The sequence below is a fragment of the Erpetoichthys calabaricus genome, chromosome 6 (genome assembly GCF_900747795.2).
Source record: "Erpetoichthys calabaricus chromosome 6, fErpCal1.3, whole genome shotgun sequence".
NCBI lineage: Eukaryota > Metazoa > Chordata > Cladistia > Polypteriformes > Polypteridae > Erpetoichthys > Erpetoichthys calabaricus.
The window spans coordinates 205,678,032-205,700,626 of NC_041399.2; the positions used below are offsets into that span (position 1 = coordinate 205,678,032).

The 22,595-nt window shown below is 43.1% G+C and overlaps 1 protein-coding gene across 1 annotated transcript in view; it reads right to left on the reverse strand.

Annotated features, from left to right (window-relative positions):
- myo3a (myosin IIIA) overlaps nucleotides 1–22,595 on the reverse strand; it is a 458,747-nt gene that overhangs the window by 144,647 nt on the left and 291,505 nt on the right. Inside the window, exon 19 of the mRNA XM_051929020.1 lies at nucleotides 17,093–17,240. Within this exon, the coding sequence (XP_051784980.1) occupies nucleotides 17,093–17,240 (148 nt within the window). The remainder of the gene's footprint in view (nucleotides 1–17,092; nucleotides 17,241–22,595) is intronic.

The window sequence follows — 22,595 nt, forward strand, 5'->3', positions numbered from 1 at the left end:
CCCCCTATTGTTTATTTGTGAAATACCTGGTTAATTTAAATCCTAATTTTAAATGAATATAACTCTAAAATTGATGGCTAAAGACTGAGTTCCCTTAAAAAAATATTGAGGCTCAAGGAATTTTTAATCTTTTAACCAATATTTATGTGCCATCTGTTGACTACCTAATTTTAACTTATTTTTTTAACATTGAATTACCCAGTTTTTAATATCATTTTAAAGTTTAATAATTTTATAAATTTTAATCCTTATTTATTTCAAACTTTAAGTAATTTTATAATTGACCAGTAGGGGGCAGTATTTTTTTAAACCCTCCTTTTGAGTCATGGATTTTTTTTGCAAAGAAGAGGAAATTTTATAAGGATATTAAATTATTTATTGAGGAACATTTTAGGATAATTTTAACGGGGTTTTATAATGGTTTTAATCACTTGAAGGTAGAACATGTGTGTCGATTTAAATAAAAAAAAAAAAAAATTTTAGGAAATAAGTGTGCCAGTGCATGCCAATTATGGCCATATCCCCTACCCTAATCCTAACCCGGAGGCTGGGAACAGTTCTGTCCCCCATACGGCAGGTGGCAGTTGTCCTAAGTTAACATCCCAGTTTGGACACCCGCAGGAGTGCTTGGGAGTTGGAGTCCAGAAGGGCAGCCCTGTTGGAATCCCTGGGTACTGATAAAGGGTGCAGTTGTGGGGAGGACCCCTCTATTGTCTTAAGCAGGCCCGGTCTTAGGTATTATGGGGCCCTAGGCGAAAGGGGGGTCCAGGGGCCCCCTGAGGGGGGCAGAGCCCCCCTGGAAGCTCTGTGAAATGCGTGAAAATTAGACCAAGGAGTCGATCCGGGGCCCCCCGGACGCCGGGGCCCTAGGCGGTCGCCTACTTCGCCTATGCCTAAGGCCGGGCCTGATTGGGACAAATAATGCTGTAGTATATTTAAGTATATATGACAATTGCTCACTCGGACAATTTGTTTTGGGGGCCCCCAAGAAGGCGGGGGCCCTAAGCTATAGCTTGTGTAGCTTATACGTAAATCCTGCACTGGTCTTAAGGCCCCGAAGTGCTTCCTGGAAGACATGGCGTAACACCAGAAGCATTCCCATATCTTGTTTAAAAGGAGCCTGCTGCCTCACATAAGGGAGTCAGAGTCGGGAAGCAGCGGGCAACACACAGAGGAGGTAGAAAGGATGAATAATTATTTGGATTTATTGTACGAGGGACGTTCAAAAAGTTTCCACACTTTTATATTTTCATTGGAAACTGAAGGTTGGAGGAGTAGTAATTGGGTATTAAAAAGTTGGTACGTCGCTGGGAAAACTGCATTGCAAACTAAGGTGACTATATAGAAAAGTAACGTAATTTATTTTGAAATTCTTAATAAATAAATAGACTTTTAAAAAAGTGCGTAAACTTTTTGAACGTCCCTCGTATAGTTGTGGCTACATTTGGAGAGGTGATTGTAAAAAAGTTGTTGTGTGTGAATAAATATCCTTTATTCTATCATAACAACATGTTGGAGATTACTGAGTCTTGGGTTTGGGGCTTAGTGGCGTCCCCTTGTGGTCACAATAGTGCTTGCCCACATGGTGTAAGTGTTAGAAGATCACAGAGATCTTGAGAATGATTTAGGGAATCTGAAGAAAATTCGCATATCAAGAAATTTAAATATCCTGTGATGCATGATATGAATGAGAACACAATTGAACTGTATAATTATTATTTACAAAGTTGCACAGAATTAGTAATCTTGTTCCATTAAATCTATTCGAAAAGAATCGATGATGCACATTAAAGTAAATGGAAATAGCAGTGATACATAGCAGATTTATGAATTCAAAGTATCCCAGAAAAATGTCTCGTATAGCAGACGCATAAAACAATGGCAGATAAAAGAACAAGTGTTATGGAGAACGTGAGATATACTATAATACATTACTGTATAGTAAGATTTATTGTGTGGTTTTTATCAGCAGTATACTGTAAAAAGCTGCACTTCAAAGATCCCATAGCATGTAAGCACACAGTTATCAACAACGGTTTAAATTATATGAATAAAAAATGGACAAACCCGAGCGAATAGACACCCTTCTTCCCTCAATTCTTCCTGCCTGAAGCCCACCTTGCCTATGCATTAAATTCATTTCAAAATTCAAGATCAGACCAACAAAAGAACGATAATAAGTAATGTAAAAAAATGACACAGCTTCTTATTTAAAAGCACAACAAGCTGCAGAATATGTTCTCCTCAAAAGCACTTAATCCAATGCAGGGCTTTGGGGGGCCTCTAGCCTGTCTCAGCAGCACTGGGTGAAGGACATAGGCCAGGACAAAACGGCAAGCCATCTCAGGGTCCACTCGTGTACTCATCCACATACAGATACCTGCATACGTACCTACACTCTCACACAGGGGTCAAGAACGTGGGAAAGGTGCTACATACATAAAACGTATTATTATTATTACGAGGTTTTCATACTTTTTGTTTAACTCTATTTATTAAGAATTTCAGTTCAATTTAGAAAGGGACAGGGACAACCCTTATTACTTGACTTTGGAGTCTGCTAACCAGTTGCCTGACTCATGGATTTCTAGATTTTAGACTGGCCTACCCCAACCACAAACCCTTAACTTTAGGTTAGTGGAGGTAAGGCCGGGTTACCTAAGAGTCCCTGATGTTAAGATTCAGATTGGGTGCCTAATTTTAAGATTGACTTTCTCTTTTTAGTGTTTTTAGAGTCCCTAATCTTAAAATAGTACCCTTAGAACCCTACTTTTAAACTTGAATAACCCTAGTATGCACTAGTACTTGTAGGTTTCTCTAATAACCGGTAAAATTAGTTTTGAATTTTAGGGCTTTTTAACACTCTTTTTTATCCTTGTTTTATTGCTTTTAAGATCTCACGATTATTTATTCAAAAACTTACTTTTAACTGTTTTCATTTTGAAGTTTTACGTTTTTATTTATTTATTATTAAGAATTTCAAAAACAAATGACAACACTTTTTGACATAGTCACCTTCCTTTGTGATGCAATTTTCCCAGCGTTGTACCAACTTTTTAATGCCATTAGCAAAAAATGTCTTTGGTTGAGCACATAGCCACTGATGCACCGCTGCTTTCACATCATCATCACATGAAAATGTTGTCATGGCTGTAGCTGGACGTCCGGAGCGTTCTGCATCCGTCACACTAGTACGGCCATTTTCAAACATTTCAATCCACTCCTAGACGACACTACAAGAGAGAACTTCATCTCCATACTGAGCACACATGCGGAGTATGAATTTGTGCTCCTGGGACACCTTCTGCCCACAAAAAGCATATGACAGAACACTGTTCCTTTGTGGGGAAATGTATAAGTTTAGCAGCCATCTTCACCACAGGGTGACAACTCTGATACTAAACTGCAAGGGCAGCCGGCTTGCCAGACAGAGGTGCTGGCATTGAGTAATTGGTGCCTGGATAACAACTTGTCTCTTAACGTCAGCAAAACCAAGGAGATGATCGTGGACTATCGGAAACAACAAGGCAGAGAACACCAGGCCGTCTACATCAGCGGCGTAGAAGTTGAAAGAGTTAACAGCTTCAAGTTCCTTGGATTAAACATCACCGAGGATCTCTCGTGGACCCTTCACATAGACACTGTGGTTAAGAAAGCTCGCCAGCGGCTCTACTTCCTGAGGAGGCTGAGGAAGTTTGGCATAAATGCCAACATCACCTTTTACAGGAGTGTGGTCGAGAGTCTGCTGACAGGCTGCATTACCGTCTGGTATGGGAGCTGCTCTGCCAGCAGCCGGAAATCACTACAGAGAGTGGTGAAGGCAGCAGAGCACATCACGGGCAAGAGTCTCCCTGCCATTGAAGACATTTACCTCCATCGGTGCTTGCGTAAGACAAGCAGCATCATAAAGGACCACAGTTATCCCGCACGCCAGCTGTTCTCCTTGTTACCGTCTGGCAGACAATACAGGAGTCTGGCTGCTCGGACTACAAGACTTAAGAACAGTTTTTACCACCAGGCCATTCGACTCCTCAACAGCAACACCTGAACACTTACATTACATCTACATTGCACTACTCACACACAAACTGTACCTGCACACACTCTGAATACTGACTGGAACATGCATCTGCACTTTATGAAATATGCATCTGTACTTCTAAAACATTATCTGTGCAATAACTGTCATTTGTACTTGCTGCTCATTCAACTCATATTGCTCTTTAACTTCTTTTAAAACGTACACATTTTAGTTTATATGGCTTGTCTATTTTTAACTTGTAATTTTTTTAAATTATTTTTTAGCTTTATTGGATCTAGGCTGAGTGACTTGTTTTTCTCGTCATACATATTTCATTGTATGTTGACCCTGTATTAACCTATATATGACAAATAAACATAAACCTAACCTAAACCTAACCTAACATGACACTCTCAGACACGTTACTACTCCTCCAGTCTTCACCTTTTCCAACTAAAATATAAAAGTGCGGAAACGTTTTGAAGGTCCCTTGTATTATTACTTCTGGGCACCTCACCATGTGGCAGCCTTTACAGGAGCACTGTTTCTCTTTTCTTTATTTAGAATTAATAATGTTTTTTTAATGGAATTAATTAATATTATTAATTTGTAATTTTAAGATTTCGCCTCTGGCTTGTTTACCATACATTTTTGAATGAATTTTTAAATTAAACTGAAGAGATGCTGCTGTCAATTCAGACCTGCACACCGGTCTACCTCTACTGCCTCTCAGACAAGCTACAAACTTGAGTAACGTCACACGGTGAGCGTAAAAGATCTGATGGCTGCCTATGTCTGTCACATCTGGGAAAATAAGAGACTCTGTAAAATATGAAAGTCTCTCATATTCAACCGGTAGAACTGTGATTATCGCCGCCTAAAGAGCTCTGTTAAGCCCAATCGGAAGAGCTGCTCGTCCAAAGATGAAAAGGGTGAAAGGGCAAATAATCAGAAGCAAAGATAAAAGCTACAAGGATGTCTGGAGATGGAAGAAGCGAAGATCCAGAGTGAGGAGAAAAGAAAGGTGGGAAGGATTCAGCCCTGGTCTGAATTCATAGAATGAGAAATGTTTGATAGCTTTCACACAAGATGTTTGAACTGTCACATCTCATTGTGAGCTACAGAAAGTTCATGAAAAAGGGAGCATAGTACAACTAAATCTAGTAGATGTGTTCCAGACATTGAACTGCAACTTGAATTTGTCCATGTCACTGCCCAGGAAAGTTAAGTTACATCATCCTGGCCGACTCTGCAACAAAAATGATTCGTTCTGTACTAACATCTTAATGATAAATCATTCTGAATTCTGGTAACTTCAAACAAGGAATTTGAGTGTCTATTAGGCATGTCTCATTCATGGACACTACAAGCTGGACCTGCTCTTTCTAAATACTAATGACTTGAAATATAAACCTGTGGGACAATCAGAGCAGGTCTGACCTGCCAGCTACAGGGTTCTAATTGACAGCAGCAGCTCTCTGCTATCCAAGAAACATGGTGTTATACTATATGTGTTTATACAGTAGACCCCCGCAAAGTCGCGGTTCAGGGTTCATGGACTCAGTTGTTCGCGGATTTTTTCTTAGAACCTAACTATTAATTGTTAGCGGAAAGCGCAAATATCCTCCGCAATTTTTTATGGCTTTTTTCGTGGCAACACTGTGCTGTAGAGAGAATAGGAAGCAACCGCTGAGGGAAACGCGGTGTGGGATGGTGAAAGTAGCCAATTCGAGAGTGTTATTCATTTCTCCTTGCTGCTGATTGACTGCTGCTCTGTGACACATCTCTAGCTGAGTGTCCTCGTGTTTTCCATTTTGTTATTGTTTTGTTATTTTCAAACGCACAAGATGTTGTTGCAATCGCCCTGCACCTTCTAAGGCTTCTGGAACTGAGCCTAAGCGCCAGAAGAAGTTTAAAACACTCCAGGAGAAGGTTGAACTACTAGATTTGCTCCGGGAACTAAAAAGTTATGCTGCAGTAGCATGCCACTATGGCATTAATGAAAGCACCGTATGCTACAAAAAGAAGAACGAAGCAGCGATCTGGAGTACCATATCTGTAACTTTCTGTGATAGTGCCAAAAAGGTAACGACCGTAAGGAATAGAAATATCGTCAGGATGGAATCTGCCTTGGCACTGATCACCGACTGCAGGAAGAACATTTCCTTGCACGGTAACATCATCCGTGAGAAAGCACGGAAATTGAGTAGCGGGGCCACATAGTTAGTGTTAAATGTCAGTTCTGAGTGCGTCTCGTTTCATTGTCCCGTTTACTGTTTGTGTACCAGTTTATGCCGTCCCCGTAAAGGGGGACGGATGATGGAAGGAGACCACAGCCACAAACCTGGAAAACACCTGTTTACAATTAATCAAACACAGCCGTCACAGGATTATTTAAGCCAGCAGGAGGAGAAGGAAGAAGAGAGGAGAGAAGGAGATTTTTTTTTCACAATCACGACCACACTGTACCTGTTGTTTTCCATATCGCGCTTAGCCATCCAGTTTGTTTTTCCATCAGCCGGATTTACTTCAAGGACCTCACCATGAGAGACCCCGGGGTAGGACTTAATCATCCACCACACACACGAGGATTCACGGTGAGGCTGTTCCATTTTTTCCGGGGAGAATCAAACAACACAATATCACTAATTCAGTCATCCGCTTTCAGGACAGTTTCTTTATTACCGGACTCACGTTCTCATTCATTTTCAGTTTATCATTCATTGTTGTTATTCGTGTTGTGTGTTTATTTGTTACAGGGACAAGGGAGGGTTTTTGTTGTGTATATATATATATTTGGTGGTGTCTTGTCATTGCTGGGGAGGAGGGATATTTATATATTTATATATGTTTCTATTTTTTGCATGTCTTATTTTACTTAATACATTTAATCCGTTTAAATTTTACATCCTGTTTTGTGTGCTTATATTTTTCACCTTCGATTGTGGGGGGAAAAGTTTAATTGGTAAGAAGTACGGCTTGTTAGTAAGATTATTTCTCAGTAAATCATCCAAGCCACAGGTCTTGGGAGTGTAGCTGCCAGCTGGGTAAAGGGGTCGGCCGTTACAATTGTACCAGCAGTTCGCTACAGGAGACAATGTAGTAACTTCCCATCACAATGTTCCTGAAACCTATAAAGAAAAGCCAGCAAGAAACCCCACCAGAAGAAGACCCGTCAAAAGATACAACTCCTCCTGAAGCGCCTGAAGAAGAGACGCCACCCGAGCAGTTTTAAATCCTGTGCATCGTACTGCACAGCTACTTCATCATCATCATCAATATAATTCATCATTGGTGAGTACCCGTACATTTTACTGTCCATCCATCCATCCATCCATTGTCTCCCGCTTATCCGAGGTCGGGTCGCGGGGGCAGCAGCTTGAGCAGAGATGCCCAGACTTCCCTCTCTCCGGCCACTTCTTCTAGCTCTTCCGGGAGAATCCCAAGGCGTTCCCAGGCCAGTCGAGAGACATAGTCCCTCCAGCGTGTCCTGGGTCTTCCCCGGGGCCTCCTCCCGGTTGGACGTGCCTGGAACACCTCACCAGGGAGGCGTCCAGAAGGCATCCTGATCAGATGCCCGAGCCACCTCATCTGACTCCTCTCGATGCGGAGGAGCAGCGGCTCTACTCTGAGCCCCTCCCGGATGACTGAGCTTCTCACCCTATCTTTAAGGGAAAGCCCAGACACCCTGCGGAGGAAACTCATTTCAGCCGCTTGTATTCGCGATCTCGTTCTTTCGGTCACTACCCATAGTTCATGACCATAGGTGAGGGTAGGAACATAGATTGACTGGTAAATTGAGAGCTTCGCCTTGCGGCTCAGCTCCTTTTTCACCACGACAGACCGATGCAGCGCCCGCATTACTGCGGATGCCGCACCGATCCGCCTGTCGATCTCACACTCCATTCTTCCCTCACTCGTGAACAAGATCCCGAGATACTTGAACTCCTCCACTTGAAGCAGGATCTCGCTACCAACCCTGAGAGGGCACCCTTTTCTGGCTGAGGACCATGGTCTCGGATTTGGAGGTACTGATTCTCATTCCAGCCGCTTCACACTCGGCTGCGAACCGATCCAGAGAGAGCTGAAGATCACGGCCTGATGAAGCAAACAGGACAACATCATCTGCAAAAAGCAGTGACCCAATCCTGAGCCCACCAAACCGGACCCCCTCAACGCCCTGGCTGCGCCTAGAAATTCTGTCCATAAAAGTTATGAACAGAATCGGTGACAAAGGGCAGCCCTGGCGGAGTCCAACTCTCACTGGAAACGGGTTCGACTTACTGCCGGCAATGCGGACCAAGCTCTGGCACCGATCGTACAGGGACCGAACAGCCCTTATCAGGGGGGCCGGTACCCCATACTCTCGGAGTACCCCCCACAGGATTCCCCGAGGGACACGGTCGAATGCCTTTTCCAAGTCCACAAAACACATGTAGACTGGTTGGGCAAACTCCCATGCACCCTCCAGGACCCTGCTAAGGGTATAGAGCTGGTCCACTGTTCCGCGACCAGGACGAAAACCACACTGTTCCTCCTGAATCCGAGGCTCGACTATCCGACGGACCCTCCTCTCCAGGACCCCTGAATAAACTTTTCCAGGGAGGCTGAGGAGTGTGATCCCTCTGTAGTTGGAACACACCCTCCGGTCCCCCTTCTTAAAGAGGGGGACCACCACCCCAGTCTGCCAATCCAGAGGCACTGTCCCTGATGTCCATGCGATGTTGCAGAGGCGTGTCAACCAAGACAGTCCTACAACATCCAGAGCCTTGAGGAACTCCGGGCGTATCTCATCCACCCCCGGGGCCCTGCCACCAAGGAGTTTTTTGACCACCTCGGTGACCTCAGTCCCAGAGATGGGGGAGCCCACCTCTGAGTCCCCAGGCTCTGCTTCCTCATTGGAAGGCATGTTAATGGGATTGAGGAGGTCTTCGAAGTATTCCCCCCACCGACCCACAACGTCCCGAGTCGAGGTCAGCAGCGCACCATCCCCACCATATACAGTGTTGACACTGCACTGCTTCCCCTTCCTGAGACGCCGGATGGTGGACCAGAATCTCCTCGAAGCCGTCCGAAAGTCGTTCTCCATGGCCTCCCCAAACTCCTCCCACGCCCGAGTTTTTGCCTCAGCAACCACCAAAGCCGCATTCCGCTTGGCCTGCCGGTACCTATCAGCTGCCTCCAGGGTCCCACAGGACAAAAGGGTCCTGTAGGACTCCTTCTTCAGCTTGACGGCATCCTTCACCACCGGTGTCCACCAACGGGTTCGGGGATTGCCGCCACGACAGGCACCGACCACCTTACGGCCACAGCTCCGGTCAGCCGCCTCAACAATAGAGGCACGGAACATGGCCCATTCGGACTCGATGTCCCCCACCTCCCTCGGGACATGGTCGAAGTTCTGCCGGAGGTGGGAGTTGAAGCTACTTCTGACAGGGGGCTCTGCCAGACGTTCCCAGCAGACCCTCACAACACGTTTGGGCCTACCACGCCTGACCGGCATCCTCCCCCACCATCGAAGCCAACTCACCACCAGGTGGTGATCAGTTGACAGCTCCGCCCCTCTCTTCACCCGAGTGTCCAAAACATGTGGCCGCAAGTCAGACGACACGACCACAAAGTCGATCATCGAACTGAGGCCTAGGGTGTCCTGGTGCCAAGTGCACATATGAACACCCCTATGCTTGAACATGGTGTTCGTTATGGACAATCCGTGACGAGCACAGAAGTCCAATAACAAAACACCGCTCGGGTTTAGATCGGGGGGGCCATTCCTCCCAATCACGCCCTTCCAGGTCTCACTGTCATTGCCCACGTGAGCATTGAAGTCTCCCAGCAGAACGAGGGAGTCCCCAGAAGGTATGCCCTCTAGCACCCCCTCCAGGGACTCCAAAAAGGGTGGGTACTCCGAACTGCTGTTCGGTGCATACGCACAAACAACAGTTAGGACCCGTCCCCCCACCCGAAGGCGAAGGGAGGCTACCCTCTCGTCCACCGGGGTAAACCCCAATGTACAGGCTCCAAGTTGGGGGGCAATAAGTATACCCACACCCGCTCGGCGCCTCTCACCGGGGGCAACTCCAGAGTGGTACAGAGTCCAGCCCCTCTCAAGGAGATTGGTTCCAGAGTCCAAGCTGTGCGTCGAGGTGAGTCCGACTATATCTAGCTGGAACCTCTCAACTTCGCACACTAGCTCAGGCTCCTTCCCCTTCAGAGAGGTGACATTCCACGTCCCAAGAGCCAGCTTCTGTAGCCGAGGATCGGACCGCCAAGGTCCCCGCCTTCGGCCACCACCCAACTCACACTGCACCCGACCTCCTTGGCCCCTCCCATAGGTGGTGAGCCCATGGGAAGGGGGACCCACGTTGCCTCTTCGGGCTGTGCCCGGCCGAGCCCCATGGGTGCAGGCCCGGCCACCAGGCGCTCGCCATCGAGCCCCACCTCCAGGCCTGGCTCCAGAGTGGGGCCCCGGTGACCCGCGTCCGGGCAAGGGAAAACGGCGTCCAAAGTTTTCATTCATCATAGAAGGTTTGAACCGCTCTTTGTCTCATCCCTCACCTAGGACCAGTTTGCCTTGGGTGGCCCTACCAGGGGCATAAAGCCCCGGACAACAGAGCTCCTAGGATCATTGGGACACGCAAACCCCTCCACCACGATAAGGTGGCGGTTAAAGGAGGGACATTTTACTGTATTTTTTAAAAAAAAAAAAAAACATTTTACTGTATTTTAATTAAATAAATTTATTATGTATTTACTCTGCTTATAACAAAGAAAACTACAGCACATACCAAAGATAACGCACTTGCATGAATTACAGTACGTATAGCGGTAACATTGGTATTTTACATTCTAGCACCGCGGTAGACATAGCAGTACAGTACTGTACAGTAGACGGGTTTACCTTTTACATTCTGTTTTTAGGTCATGTATTAAGGTAATTTTTTTAGGTAATATATTAATATATTAAGCTGAGTTTGCAACAAAATTAAAGTGCTTTGGGGGCATACTGTATTTAGGGTTGAAACTATAAAAATAGGCGTTTAAAAGGCATTTTTTAACCACATCCAAAAGTCGCGGTTTTTCACAATTCGCAGGTGCTCTAGGAATGTAACCCCCGCAAATTTTGGGGGTGTACTGTATAGTGACTTATCTATCTATCTATCTATCTATCTATCTATCTATCTATCTATCTATCTATCTATCTATCTATCTATCTATCTATCTATCTATCTATCTATTATATAGTGCCTTTTCTATCTATCTATCTATCTATCTATCTATCTATCTATCTATCTATCTATCTATCTATCTATCTATCTATCTATCTATCTATCTATCTATCTATCTATCTGTGTTTGGCTAACCACTGGGTCGTCAAGCATTTTCTACTGATTATTCCATTATTGAAGAACACAAGTGAGGGCTTCACAAGTGATCAGATACCCTCATAGTTCTGACCATAAACTATGACAACTGATGTTCTGCCAAAATTACTAGCATGACCTGACAAGCAGTCAACTGGGAAGCCAATATCTTTTAGTTCTGGGTATGTATGGAAACCTTACACCGTAAGGAAAGGAAAGTCCACCAACCTGAGACTTAATTTGACTCAACACTGGCAGTTCTTTCCTGCTTGTGTGTGTTCATACTGTACATAATGTGGCAGACAGCTGGGGCCTTTACCCGGCCAGGTCACCCTGATTATGAAAGAGTATTTTCAAGACCGTTTCTCTCCAGGACCAATAGAGGGCAGCCCCCTTGGTTTCCAGCGGGGCCATGGGTCATGAGCATAGAAGCTCAACCCTGTTGGGGTGCATGGACATTTGCATGGCCCAGCAATTCTGCCACACCTGGAAGTTGTGGCCTATAAAAAGGGGCCAGTCACCAGGAGTCAATGGCCAGAGTCGGGAGGAAGAGGACAAAGCCTGTGTGGAGGACTGAAGGCGGCGATGAAGGGACTGTGCTGTTGGTTTGTGCACTGTGCTGGACTATGTAAATAAAAGTGTGTCTTGTGTGCTAAACTTGTGTCCTGCCTGTCTGTGTCAGGGTTATGGTGGCTGCATGTGCCCTGGGCTTCACAATAACCATTTTTAGTTCATGGACCAATTTGTCTAGCAAATTCCAAGTCTTCAGTGGGATCTGAAAACTTTATGAACTCACTGTATCCCAGTTTCTCTTCTTCTTCATTTTTCTAATCTCTTTGCTTTTGAGTTAAAATGTACTGTACACTACATGTAAGGTGCACTAAGGTGCTGAGTTCCCTAACTTTTCAAGCCTTTTACCTGATTTACAATAAAGGAAGATGTCTGTGTGCTTCTTAATTATAACTCAGTGCCATTAGGGCCAGCAAATGTAATGCAGTGCTACCTTAAAAGGGGCTTGCATTGGACCTCCATTATGTCAGAGAGTTAGTTTTTCACTAAAACCTCCCCTTGTAAAGCTGTGTGAAAGTCCTTGTCCTACGGAGTACTACGGTAACGGAAGCAATCACTCAGACATTTTACAGACAATGATTTTCCAATTACATAAAGGGGTGACCTGTTAGATTCGCGCTGCTAGTGGAACAGATGTACTATAGGATGGCATTCTTTCCTTATCATGGCCTCTACATGCTCTATCATAATAGATGTGAGATTAGTTTTTGTGACTTTGTCAGGACTGGATGCCTAGTTCTTAAATTTATGTTCCAGGTGTATTCGAAGTAGGAGCCCATGAAAATGACTTAAATAAAATACATTTAATTTTGTCAGTGGTAAGAACTGCTGCCTCAAAACTTCAGAGTGCTGGGTTTAAATCTCTCAGGTGGTCATTGTCTGTATTCGGGTTTTTCTTAGAATCTCGTTGCCCTCCAAAATCTCAATGGTTTGTGTTCTGTTGATGAGGGAGTGTGAGTGTGAATGAGGGTATCCCACTGGAGTCAGAACCCGTCCTGTCCCATCCCGTCTACCTCTACTAATGTCTATGAAATAGATTGAAAATAAAAGGATGTATGGATCGGTACTTCACAGGTAGCTGTTTCACTGACTCCTGACTCCTGGTTCACCTCAAATTTTCTGAAATTAAACAGTCACAAAACTGAGGTTCTCCTCATTGGTACAAAATCAACATTATCCAAAACCGATAATTTTTCATTTGTTATTGATAATTCCTCTGTCTCCCCTTCTCCACAGGTCAAGAGTCTGGGTGTCATCCTTGACAGTACTTAATCCTTTCAGTCCCACGTCAATAACATCTCCCCGTCTGCATATCCCAACCTGCCACACCACTGCTATCCTTGTTCACAGCCTTGTCACTTCTCGTCTGGATTATTACAGTTTCCTTTTCTGTTGTCTTGGACGACAAGACAATAAGAAGCTGTCGTCGAAGAAGTGGTGTAGTTCAGATTAGCATTACAGGCTAACTAGCTTAGCTAGCCTGTGAAGAGATACTGTATACTCCGGATAGCGCTCCAGGTGACCAAGGGAAAGCCTGGCAGCTCCTCTGGCAAAGAGGAAAAACAGCAAATTTTGCCTCATTTGGATGGACTAGCTCCTTTTTGCTTGCAGTGTTTTGCCGTGAGCCTGCCTGCAGGACGACTCCATTGTTTCCCAAAGCGTGGAAGTGCTGCGCTTGGACAATGAATGCTGACCTCTACTCTGCTTATTTGTGAATACTGTGAACGGGCCTCAAAGTTTTTGGCCACCATGTTCCAGAGAGTCGACCAGGCCTGCAGACCACATTATTTTTACTTTGTGTGGTCGCCGGCTTGCGTGTCTGTGTGTGTGTTATTGATAACCTGAATGGAAGGGGAGACAGAGGAATTAAGAGTCTGGGTGTCATCCTTCACAGTACTTTATCCTTTCAGTCCCACATCAATAACATCTCCCGGATGGCGTATTTCCACTTGCGTAACATTAATCGTATTCGCCCATCCCTCACTCTCCACACCACTGCTATCCTTATTCATAGCCTTGTCACTTCTTGTCTGGATTATTGCAATTCCCTTTTCTTTGGTCTTTCTCGCAAATCTCTTTATAAGCTTCACCTGGTCCAGAATTCAGCTGCCCTCATCATTACTAGAACTCCCTCTACTCACCATATCACTCCCGTCTTGCAGCAGCTTCACTGGCTTCCGGTTAAGTTCCGCATTGACTTCAAAATTCTCCTCTTAACATTTAAAGCTATCCACAACCTTGCCACTCCATATCTGTCCCACCTCTTTCATGTTGCTCCTGCACCCTTAGATCGTCTTCCTCCATTCACTTGACTGTCCCCTTCACCCGTTATACCACTACTGAATGCTCTGCTCCACAGATTCTGGAACACACTACCATCCAGACTTAGAAATATTGATTAATTTTCACTTTTCAAATCTAAACTTAAAACTCATCTGTTTACGACTGCTTTTTTTCGTTGATTACAACTGCTTATATTTCTTTGTATTTTTGGTCATAATGTGATTCTTATCTATTGCTCGGTGTTCTTGAGTGTTTAGAAAGGGGCCTATGAATAATTAAAATGTGTTATTATTATTATTACAAATCACAATTGCTAAGTGCGACTATCTCCAAGTTAGCACTGAAGGGAATGAGCATTGAGACTGAACAAGGTTAGCAATGCAATTGAGATTCTGTTGTTAGTAAATGGTAGGAACTGAATGAACAAGTTTCTATTTTATAGGCCAAAGCAACAGAGTCATTTCTGACCCACATTATCCCTCTTAACATTATCTACCCATATGTACCCATATCAGGGTCACAGGGACTGAAGAATATTCTGTTAGCTATGGTAGTGTGTAATGCATCAGACCCGATATGCTGAAATGGGTCGATCGCTACCGCTCACCATCCTAAACTGTAAGGCGGCTTACATAGGGATAGGCCAATATCAAACCCCTGATGCTTCCTGCTTTATGCCCCCTTTTGATATAATCAGCTCTAAACAGTCAAATGAATATATGCAGTATATCAAAAAAGACAGTTATAAGGCAATTTCAGGAAATCAGGTATCACACATGTGCACATGGGGGGCAGCTAAAAGGCTCAAAAGACAGTAATTCCTCACCAAACCAGGGGATGACAGAGTGCACTAATCCTTGCTCTTCTTCATTGACAGACCGATCACGGGAAATTCTGCTTGGGTCCGATGACGACACTTCTGGTTCTGGGCCAAAGACAACACTTCCGGTTCTGGGCCCGAGGACGTCATTTCCGATATCGGCTAAGTCACTTCTGGTCCTGGCTCTGAGGACTTCACTTCCGGTTCCTGTCTGATGACATCGTTTCCCACTATAGGCAAACATGGTGGTTTTGTTTGATTTGTTCTTGTTCTGGACTAAGATCTGTATCATTGAACCACAACCTTTGCTTTATCTGGCAGCCATATTCAAGTATACGGGTGGCTGCCCCTAAACCTCTTTCCGTGTTGTGTGGAACTTATTACAGAGGACAGAAATATATGTCCTCTGTATACCAAGATGAAAACAGCAATGACCTTTTATCCTCCCCAACACACAATAACTCCCCATACTTTTGAAAAAAAATATATACAGTGGAATACACACACCAGCCCCGTCCGAAGTTTATGCAAAAGTCAGGAGTTCAAGTTGTCTGATTATGATGGGTGAATGACTTGTGGAAGTCGGACAATGAAAGAAGTTGAAAATTTAAATGTAAAATGTTTTCACAGTCAGGACTGCGACATTATAAAAAATTCGGACGTGAGTGTCAGTAGGATTTGCACCCCAGGAACCAAGTTGCCCAAACTATTCAATAACATTTCAATAATTATTTACCGCTCTGATGCTGATCTTTCTGATCATAAAATGGGTAACAACTGCCAAGAAGAGTTCATAACTAATTGCAGAATTACGGTATTTGAGGTTCCCTCTAGAGTTCCTCTTTCTCTTGCACGATTTGGGTCAAAAATTAATCTGCACATCATCATCTCATCACAGTCTTAAGTTTTGAGTTTTGTATTTCTCTGTCCAGCCGTTTTAGCTGTAGACCGTCCTCAAGAAACTGTGACACACAGACATGCAGACACACACCCATCATCGAGATATTGATGTTTTCAGTATCAGGGGAACCTTGAAACATCGAGATCTGTCAAAAACCGAAGATCGAAATTTTTGACGAATCTAACATCCATAGATGATAGGTTATGGTGGGAGAGGGCGCAAAGAAAAATAAGGACTGCAACAAGGTCACCCGAGTCTGCTAGTCCTTGGAGATGCTTGTTGATCTTCGTCTATCTAGACAGGTCTTTGTAGCCGTTGATTCTTCCTACATGGATAATGCAGATGCTGATCCATTAAGCTAGCTTTCCCTGATTTAAACTATGATTATTTTTACATGAGTTTTATTTTCATTATGCAGTACCATTTTGTTTACTCTTTCTGTATGGATGCCAGTGATGCTCACTGTCAGACATTTGATCTGAGGTCATCAGGTCTCCTAGACTATTTAAGATGGTGGCATTTATTGCATAGCATCCACGATTTTGAATGAAGCAAAAACAAAACCTTTAAATTATTTTAGTTGGGGAAAGGATTGATTAACTACGATTAGATCCTTGAACAACAATTTTGCCGACTGCTTTTGATGCTCGTTACTCATAAGATCTTCTGGCATTCAGAGGGCTGTCTGTCTCAAAATTGTTCTCAGCAGACTCCCCAAAGGTTATTTATTCATTTCAGGTTTTACTTTTTCCTTTGGTCCACCATCTGGCCAGTATAGTTGCTTTATCTTATTTACGACAGATGTTCAAAAAGTTTCCACACATTTTTTTTATCTCTGTTTATTAAGAATTTCAAATACGAATTACATCACTTTTCTACATAGTCACCTTCGTTTGCAATGCAATTTTCCCAGCGTCGTACCAACTTTTTAATGTCCAATTACTGCTCCTCCCTCCTTCACCATTTCCAACGAAAATATAAAAAGTGCAGATACTCTTTGAACATTTCTCGTAGAAAAGAGTACACATATATTACTGTATATATAAAATCAAATGGTAAAATGCATGTTTCTCCCATGAAACAAATTAATTCCAAGGTCACTGCTTTTGGTCAATAAAAAGCACATTTCTTACCTGCTCCCAGGCAAAAATATGTTGGTTGAAGTAGAACTGAATTTGTTCATTAGCAATATTGATGCAAAGCTGCTCAAATGAATTTCGCTTGAAGTTCTCGAAGCCAAAAATGTCTAAAATCCCAATGTTTAACCCGTTGTCTTCATCACTATAAAAAGTAGGAAAAACGATACTGTCAACTTTTTGTGCAAATAATCAAGATAAAGAACTTAAAAGAACACACAGTTCTTCACAGCATGTTGTTTAAAATGATATCATTAAATGACACACTTTGATTTGCTTAATTAACCCTTATAATGTCTTCAAATGCTGACTTATTGGTATTTTTTTGTCCCAATAACCATCCATCCATCCATCCATCCATTTTCCAACCCGCTGAATCCGAACACAGGGTCACGGGGGTCTGCTGGAGCCAATCCCAGCCAACACAGGGCACAAGGCAGGGAACCAATCCTGGGCAGGGTGCCAACCCATCGCAGTGTCCCAATAACAACACCTTTAATTTAGGTACCCAGGATGATGGATTTTTCCACCCCTAACCAATCTCAATATTGATTGACCTTCTTACCCTGTAGTAACGATGATCCTAAACTTTAGAAGGGATGACATGTACAATTATTTTATGGATTGCAAACAAAGTACCATAAATGGCGAGCAAAATCCACTAATCAGTGTCACACACGCACGAATACTGGACAGCCAAAGGGCTCGATGGTGCATGAAAAAAACGAAAGTTAGAGGATTGGCTTAAAGCCCTAATGTCTTTCTCTTCTCATTAACAGAAAAACAAAAGAATAAAACATGGCTACCTGGCACAATGCGCACAAATCCTCTGTCCCCTTCACTCTAGAAGACTCCCTTCCACATTCCCTGAATCGCTGCAATTCTGGTCTCAGCATGATGACCTCAGTTCCATTCCACCCAATTCTGACGTCATCCCTGGCTTCTACAATCAATGTCATTTCCTCCCCGCCAATTGTACTTCCTGCAAAACCTCCATGAAAGCTCACTGAATTCACTCCATTATTGTCAAATGTTTCCTATGAATTATTTTGAGCCTGATTCTTACTGTAACACACATCCAGTATACAGGGAGGTTCCCCAACTCTTTATCTGTTGTCTCTGTGTGCTCTTATTTTATCACATCAGTAAAAAGTATTCAATTAAATCATTTCATAACACAACACAACATTCTTAAAGCTGCCACATCCAATTTAGGGATGAAGGAGCGAGAATCTATCCCAATAGCCAGTTCACGCGAAGGATACTTCAGTATTCGAAATGTGTAGCAGCTCTACACACATGTGATATTGTCGTGGACTAGTAGGCCCAAAGCACATAAATTCCAATAAGTTCCAAGAAAACTTCCCAAAATTCCCACTAGATAGGGATATCACTGTCAAACCCAAGCTAGTAATTAGGGCAAGCATTAAACTTTTAATTTTATAAAGATTACTTCTTCACAGAATGTATCCCAATCACTATGAAGCACCATATAGCACAAAAGGCAAAATGGAACTGCCTGAAACACAAGGCAATCTGAGTGAACAAAGTCTCAATACAGAATCCAAAAGGAATGGAGTAGAAGGCTAAATAATCCGTAAATCATTCAAAGTACAGTAACGCCCAAAGAAACTCACCACTCCCAGCACGTTCGAAATGAACCACCAGGAGCTCTCAGTGGAGGGCAGTTCATGGCGGTCACTCACAGGTGGCCCCACCTCTTGGGGACCCCAAAACACAAAAACACATGGAACATAACATAGACAGCGTGTATGAATAAAGAAAAACAAAAATAACTAAAGATGCCCATAATCAACATTAAAAAGAATCAAAAATTAACAAAAGACACATGGAACGTGAATTTGAACCTTAGCCAGGGGAGGACCCTGACTGAGATATAACAGTTTTATTTTTAATGTTTTGTAAATTTAGGGCACTTTACTAAAAGCTTTCACATTTCACAATCCCTAACCCTAATCCTAACCCTAGCCCTAACCCTAATGTAATGAAAACTCAATGATGGGTCAAACCTGACCCAAAAGGCACATTTTTTAGAAGCTGTTGTCAGACACATGCTACTAAGGGGTATATTTAGGGCTCTATTGAGATGCCACATGTAAGCCTGCTTGAGAGATATCACAATTACTTCTCACATTTTTACTTGAACAGGAACAGCTGAAAGAACAGTGATGTCACTTCCTCTATGAAGCCGGGGACCCCGCCCCTTCTACCTTCACTGTCATTTAATAATGGATCAAACCTAACATCAGCAATCAGTTGAGAACCCCTGTCTACATGAGAAACTGCTCCTCAGCAGAAATGAATGATTACATCTTGCCTGAAGAAGGGACCAACCAGAGTTGCCTCGAAAGCTTTCATATTGTAATCTTTTTAGTTAGCCAATAAAAGGGGTCATTTTGCTTGATTTCTCATTACTTCCTACGTGTAAAACTTTACATTTATTAACATTAAATTTCATCTGTCACAAATCTGTCCAAGCCTATACCTTTGCACCAGCTGAGCTGATTCTCCATTATCTGCCTTTTCAATTAGTTTGGTATCATCTGCAAACTTAACCACTTATTGATTTTTTCCTGTCCAGATCATTTATGCATATTAAAAAAGAGTAGCATCCCCAGCTCTGACCCCTGCTGGACACCACATTATTGCCTAATTCTGAAAACGTTTGCCTCACCATAAGCCTTTGCTTCCTAGGCCTGGAGTTGTGTTCTAATGCCTTCTATTTATCTTCCTCTGCAGAACGGTAGTGCTCTGTGAGTGAACTACCAAATAAACTTTTTGAGTGAAAACCGGGAGATACAAGTAAAAAACAAAACTAAAAAAAAGAAATAAAATTAAATGAATCCAAAGCTTAATAGATAGATAGATAGATAGATAGATAGATAGATAGATAGATAGATAGATAGATAGATAGATAGATAGATAGATAGATAGATAGATAGATACTTTATTAATCCCAAGGGGAAATTCACAAACTCCAGCAGCAGCATACTAATAAAGAAAATATTAAATTAAAGAGTGATAAAAATGCAGGTATACAGACAGACAATAACTTTGAATAATGTTAACGTTTAACCCCCCGGGTGGAATTGTCAGTGGAGCAGGACGGTGACAGCAGTCTGTGGCTGAAGCTGCTCCTCTGTCTGGAGATGATCCTGTTCAGTGGATGCAGTGGATTCTCCATGATTGACAGAAGCCTGCTCAGCGCCCGTCGCTCCGCCACGGATGTCAAACTGTCCAGCTCCGTGCCTACAATAGAGCCTGCCTTCCTCACCAGTTTGTCCAGGCATGAGGTGTCTCTCTTCTTAATGCTGCCTCCCCAGCACACCACCGTGTAGAAGAGGGCGCTCGCCACAACCGTCTGATAGAACATCTGCAGCATCTTATTGCAGATTTTGAAGGATGCCAGCCTTCTAAGGAAGTATAGTCGGCTCTGTCCTTTCTTACACAGATCATCAGTATTGCCAGTCCAGTCCAATTTATCATCCAGCTGCACTCCCAGGTATTTATAGGTCTGCACCATCTGCACACAGTCACCTCTGATGATCACTGGGTCCGTGAGGGGCCTGGTCCTCCTAAAATCCATCACCAGCTCCTTGGTTTTGCTGGTGTTCAGGTGTAGGTGGATTGAGTAGCACCATTTCACAAAGTCCTTGATGAGATTCCTATACTCCTCCTCCTGCCCACTCCTGATGCAGCCCATGATAGCAGTATCGTCAGTGAACTTTTGCACATGGCAGGACTCCGAGTTGTATTGGAAGTCCGATTGTATATAGGCTGAACAGGACCGGAGAAAGTACAGTCCCCTGCGACGCTCCTGTGCTGCTGACCACAATGTCAGACCTGCAGTTCTCGAGACGCACATACTGAGGTCTGTCTTTAAGATAGTCCACAATCTATGCTACTAAGTATGACTCTACTCCCATCTCTGTCAGCTTGTCCCTAAGGAGCAGAGGTTGGATGGTGTTGAAGGTGCTAGAGAAGTCCAGAAATAATAATAATAATAATAAGAGAGAAAATAATCACTGTCGAGAGAACAAAAGGGTCAAAGCAGACAGTACTGTGCATGTGAGAAAAGAGCACAATGATAAACTTTGAATACATCAGATATTTGGTATCCACAGATCGGAAAAGGAAATTGCACTTCTAGTTGTCCTTTTGTCCCATTGCGTTGATTACACACGAGCCCTAACCTCACAGGCCACAACCCTAGCAACGTAGGAAGTGGACCTAATGACAGAAAGAAACACTGGTAGCCTTAGAGGACCCAAAATCACACCAAACAATAACAGGAAGAACGACGGTGGGCATTCCACCGCTGACGTCACTTCCGTTATCTGCCCTACTGGAGCACCTGTCCCTTCCTGCCTGGAACTCAATTGAATGGAAGTTCCGCCATAATTTTTAATTTCTCTGTTGGATTTGAGTCTGATAAAACGTTTCTATCATCTTTGTAAATGATCGATTCATTCTGTTACTTTACATTTTTATGAAGTCGCGAACATGCCCCCCAACCTTTTTCTGTGTCAGTTTCCTTCTCGTACAACAACAAGATAATATTTGCTAGCGCTCAGTCTTTAGGAATTACTCCAGTGTGCACACATTTTCAAAAAAAATATGCATCAAGGGCTTATTCATGTACTCACTAACTTCCATAAGCACTCGAGATAAACGTTTATCCGATTCTTGTGATTTATTAGATTTCAGCCTGTTTAATCCAAGCAGCACTTCTCCCTCTACAATTTCCAAGTCAGTCAGTACTCTAAGTAATCTATTAATATCCTGTTAGGTGTTTCTGCTATCTTATAACCCCCCCCCCCCCATGCAAAATTATCCAAGGATGAGTGAATAATTTCTAATAGGCACTGCATATTCAGCTGTCATGCTCCTGTCACATTGTATTTTTGCTTGCCATGATCATCAGGATATGTTTTGCTGCATTACAACACGGTGCATTTGCAGATTATGGGATATTAATTAACACATCTAGTAAAGACAAGCACATTTCTGCATCTCTTATCAAAAGGGAGCATCTGAAAGCAGCAGTGCACCTGGGAGGCAATGAGCAGAGACATAAATATTTTTACAAGATGATTGTTACACATTTTGAATTATTTTTGACTTTGTTAAATGAAATAATTGCTCACAAAAAAAAATATTACTAATATGTCAGGTAAAATGAACTATAACCCCCATAACATATACAGTGTGGTGCTTGTAAAAATGGCTTATTAAATGGGTTCCGAATAGGTTGAGTAGAGACTTGTAACACCTCATGTTGTTATGCTCTTATCACGCCTGTACTGCACTGTGTCCCATTAAGGCCTTGCAAATTTCAACCTTAATAGTCATGGACAGTGATTTGATTAACATACAGTGCATCCGGAAAGTATTCACAGCGCATCACTTTTTCCACATTTTGTTATGTTACAGCCTTATTCCAAAATGGATTAAATTCATTTTTTTCCTCAGAATTCTA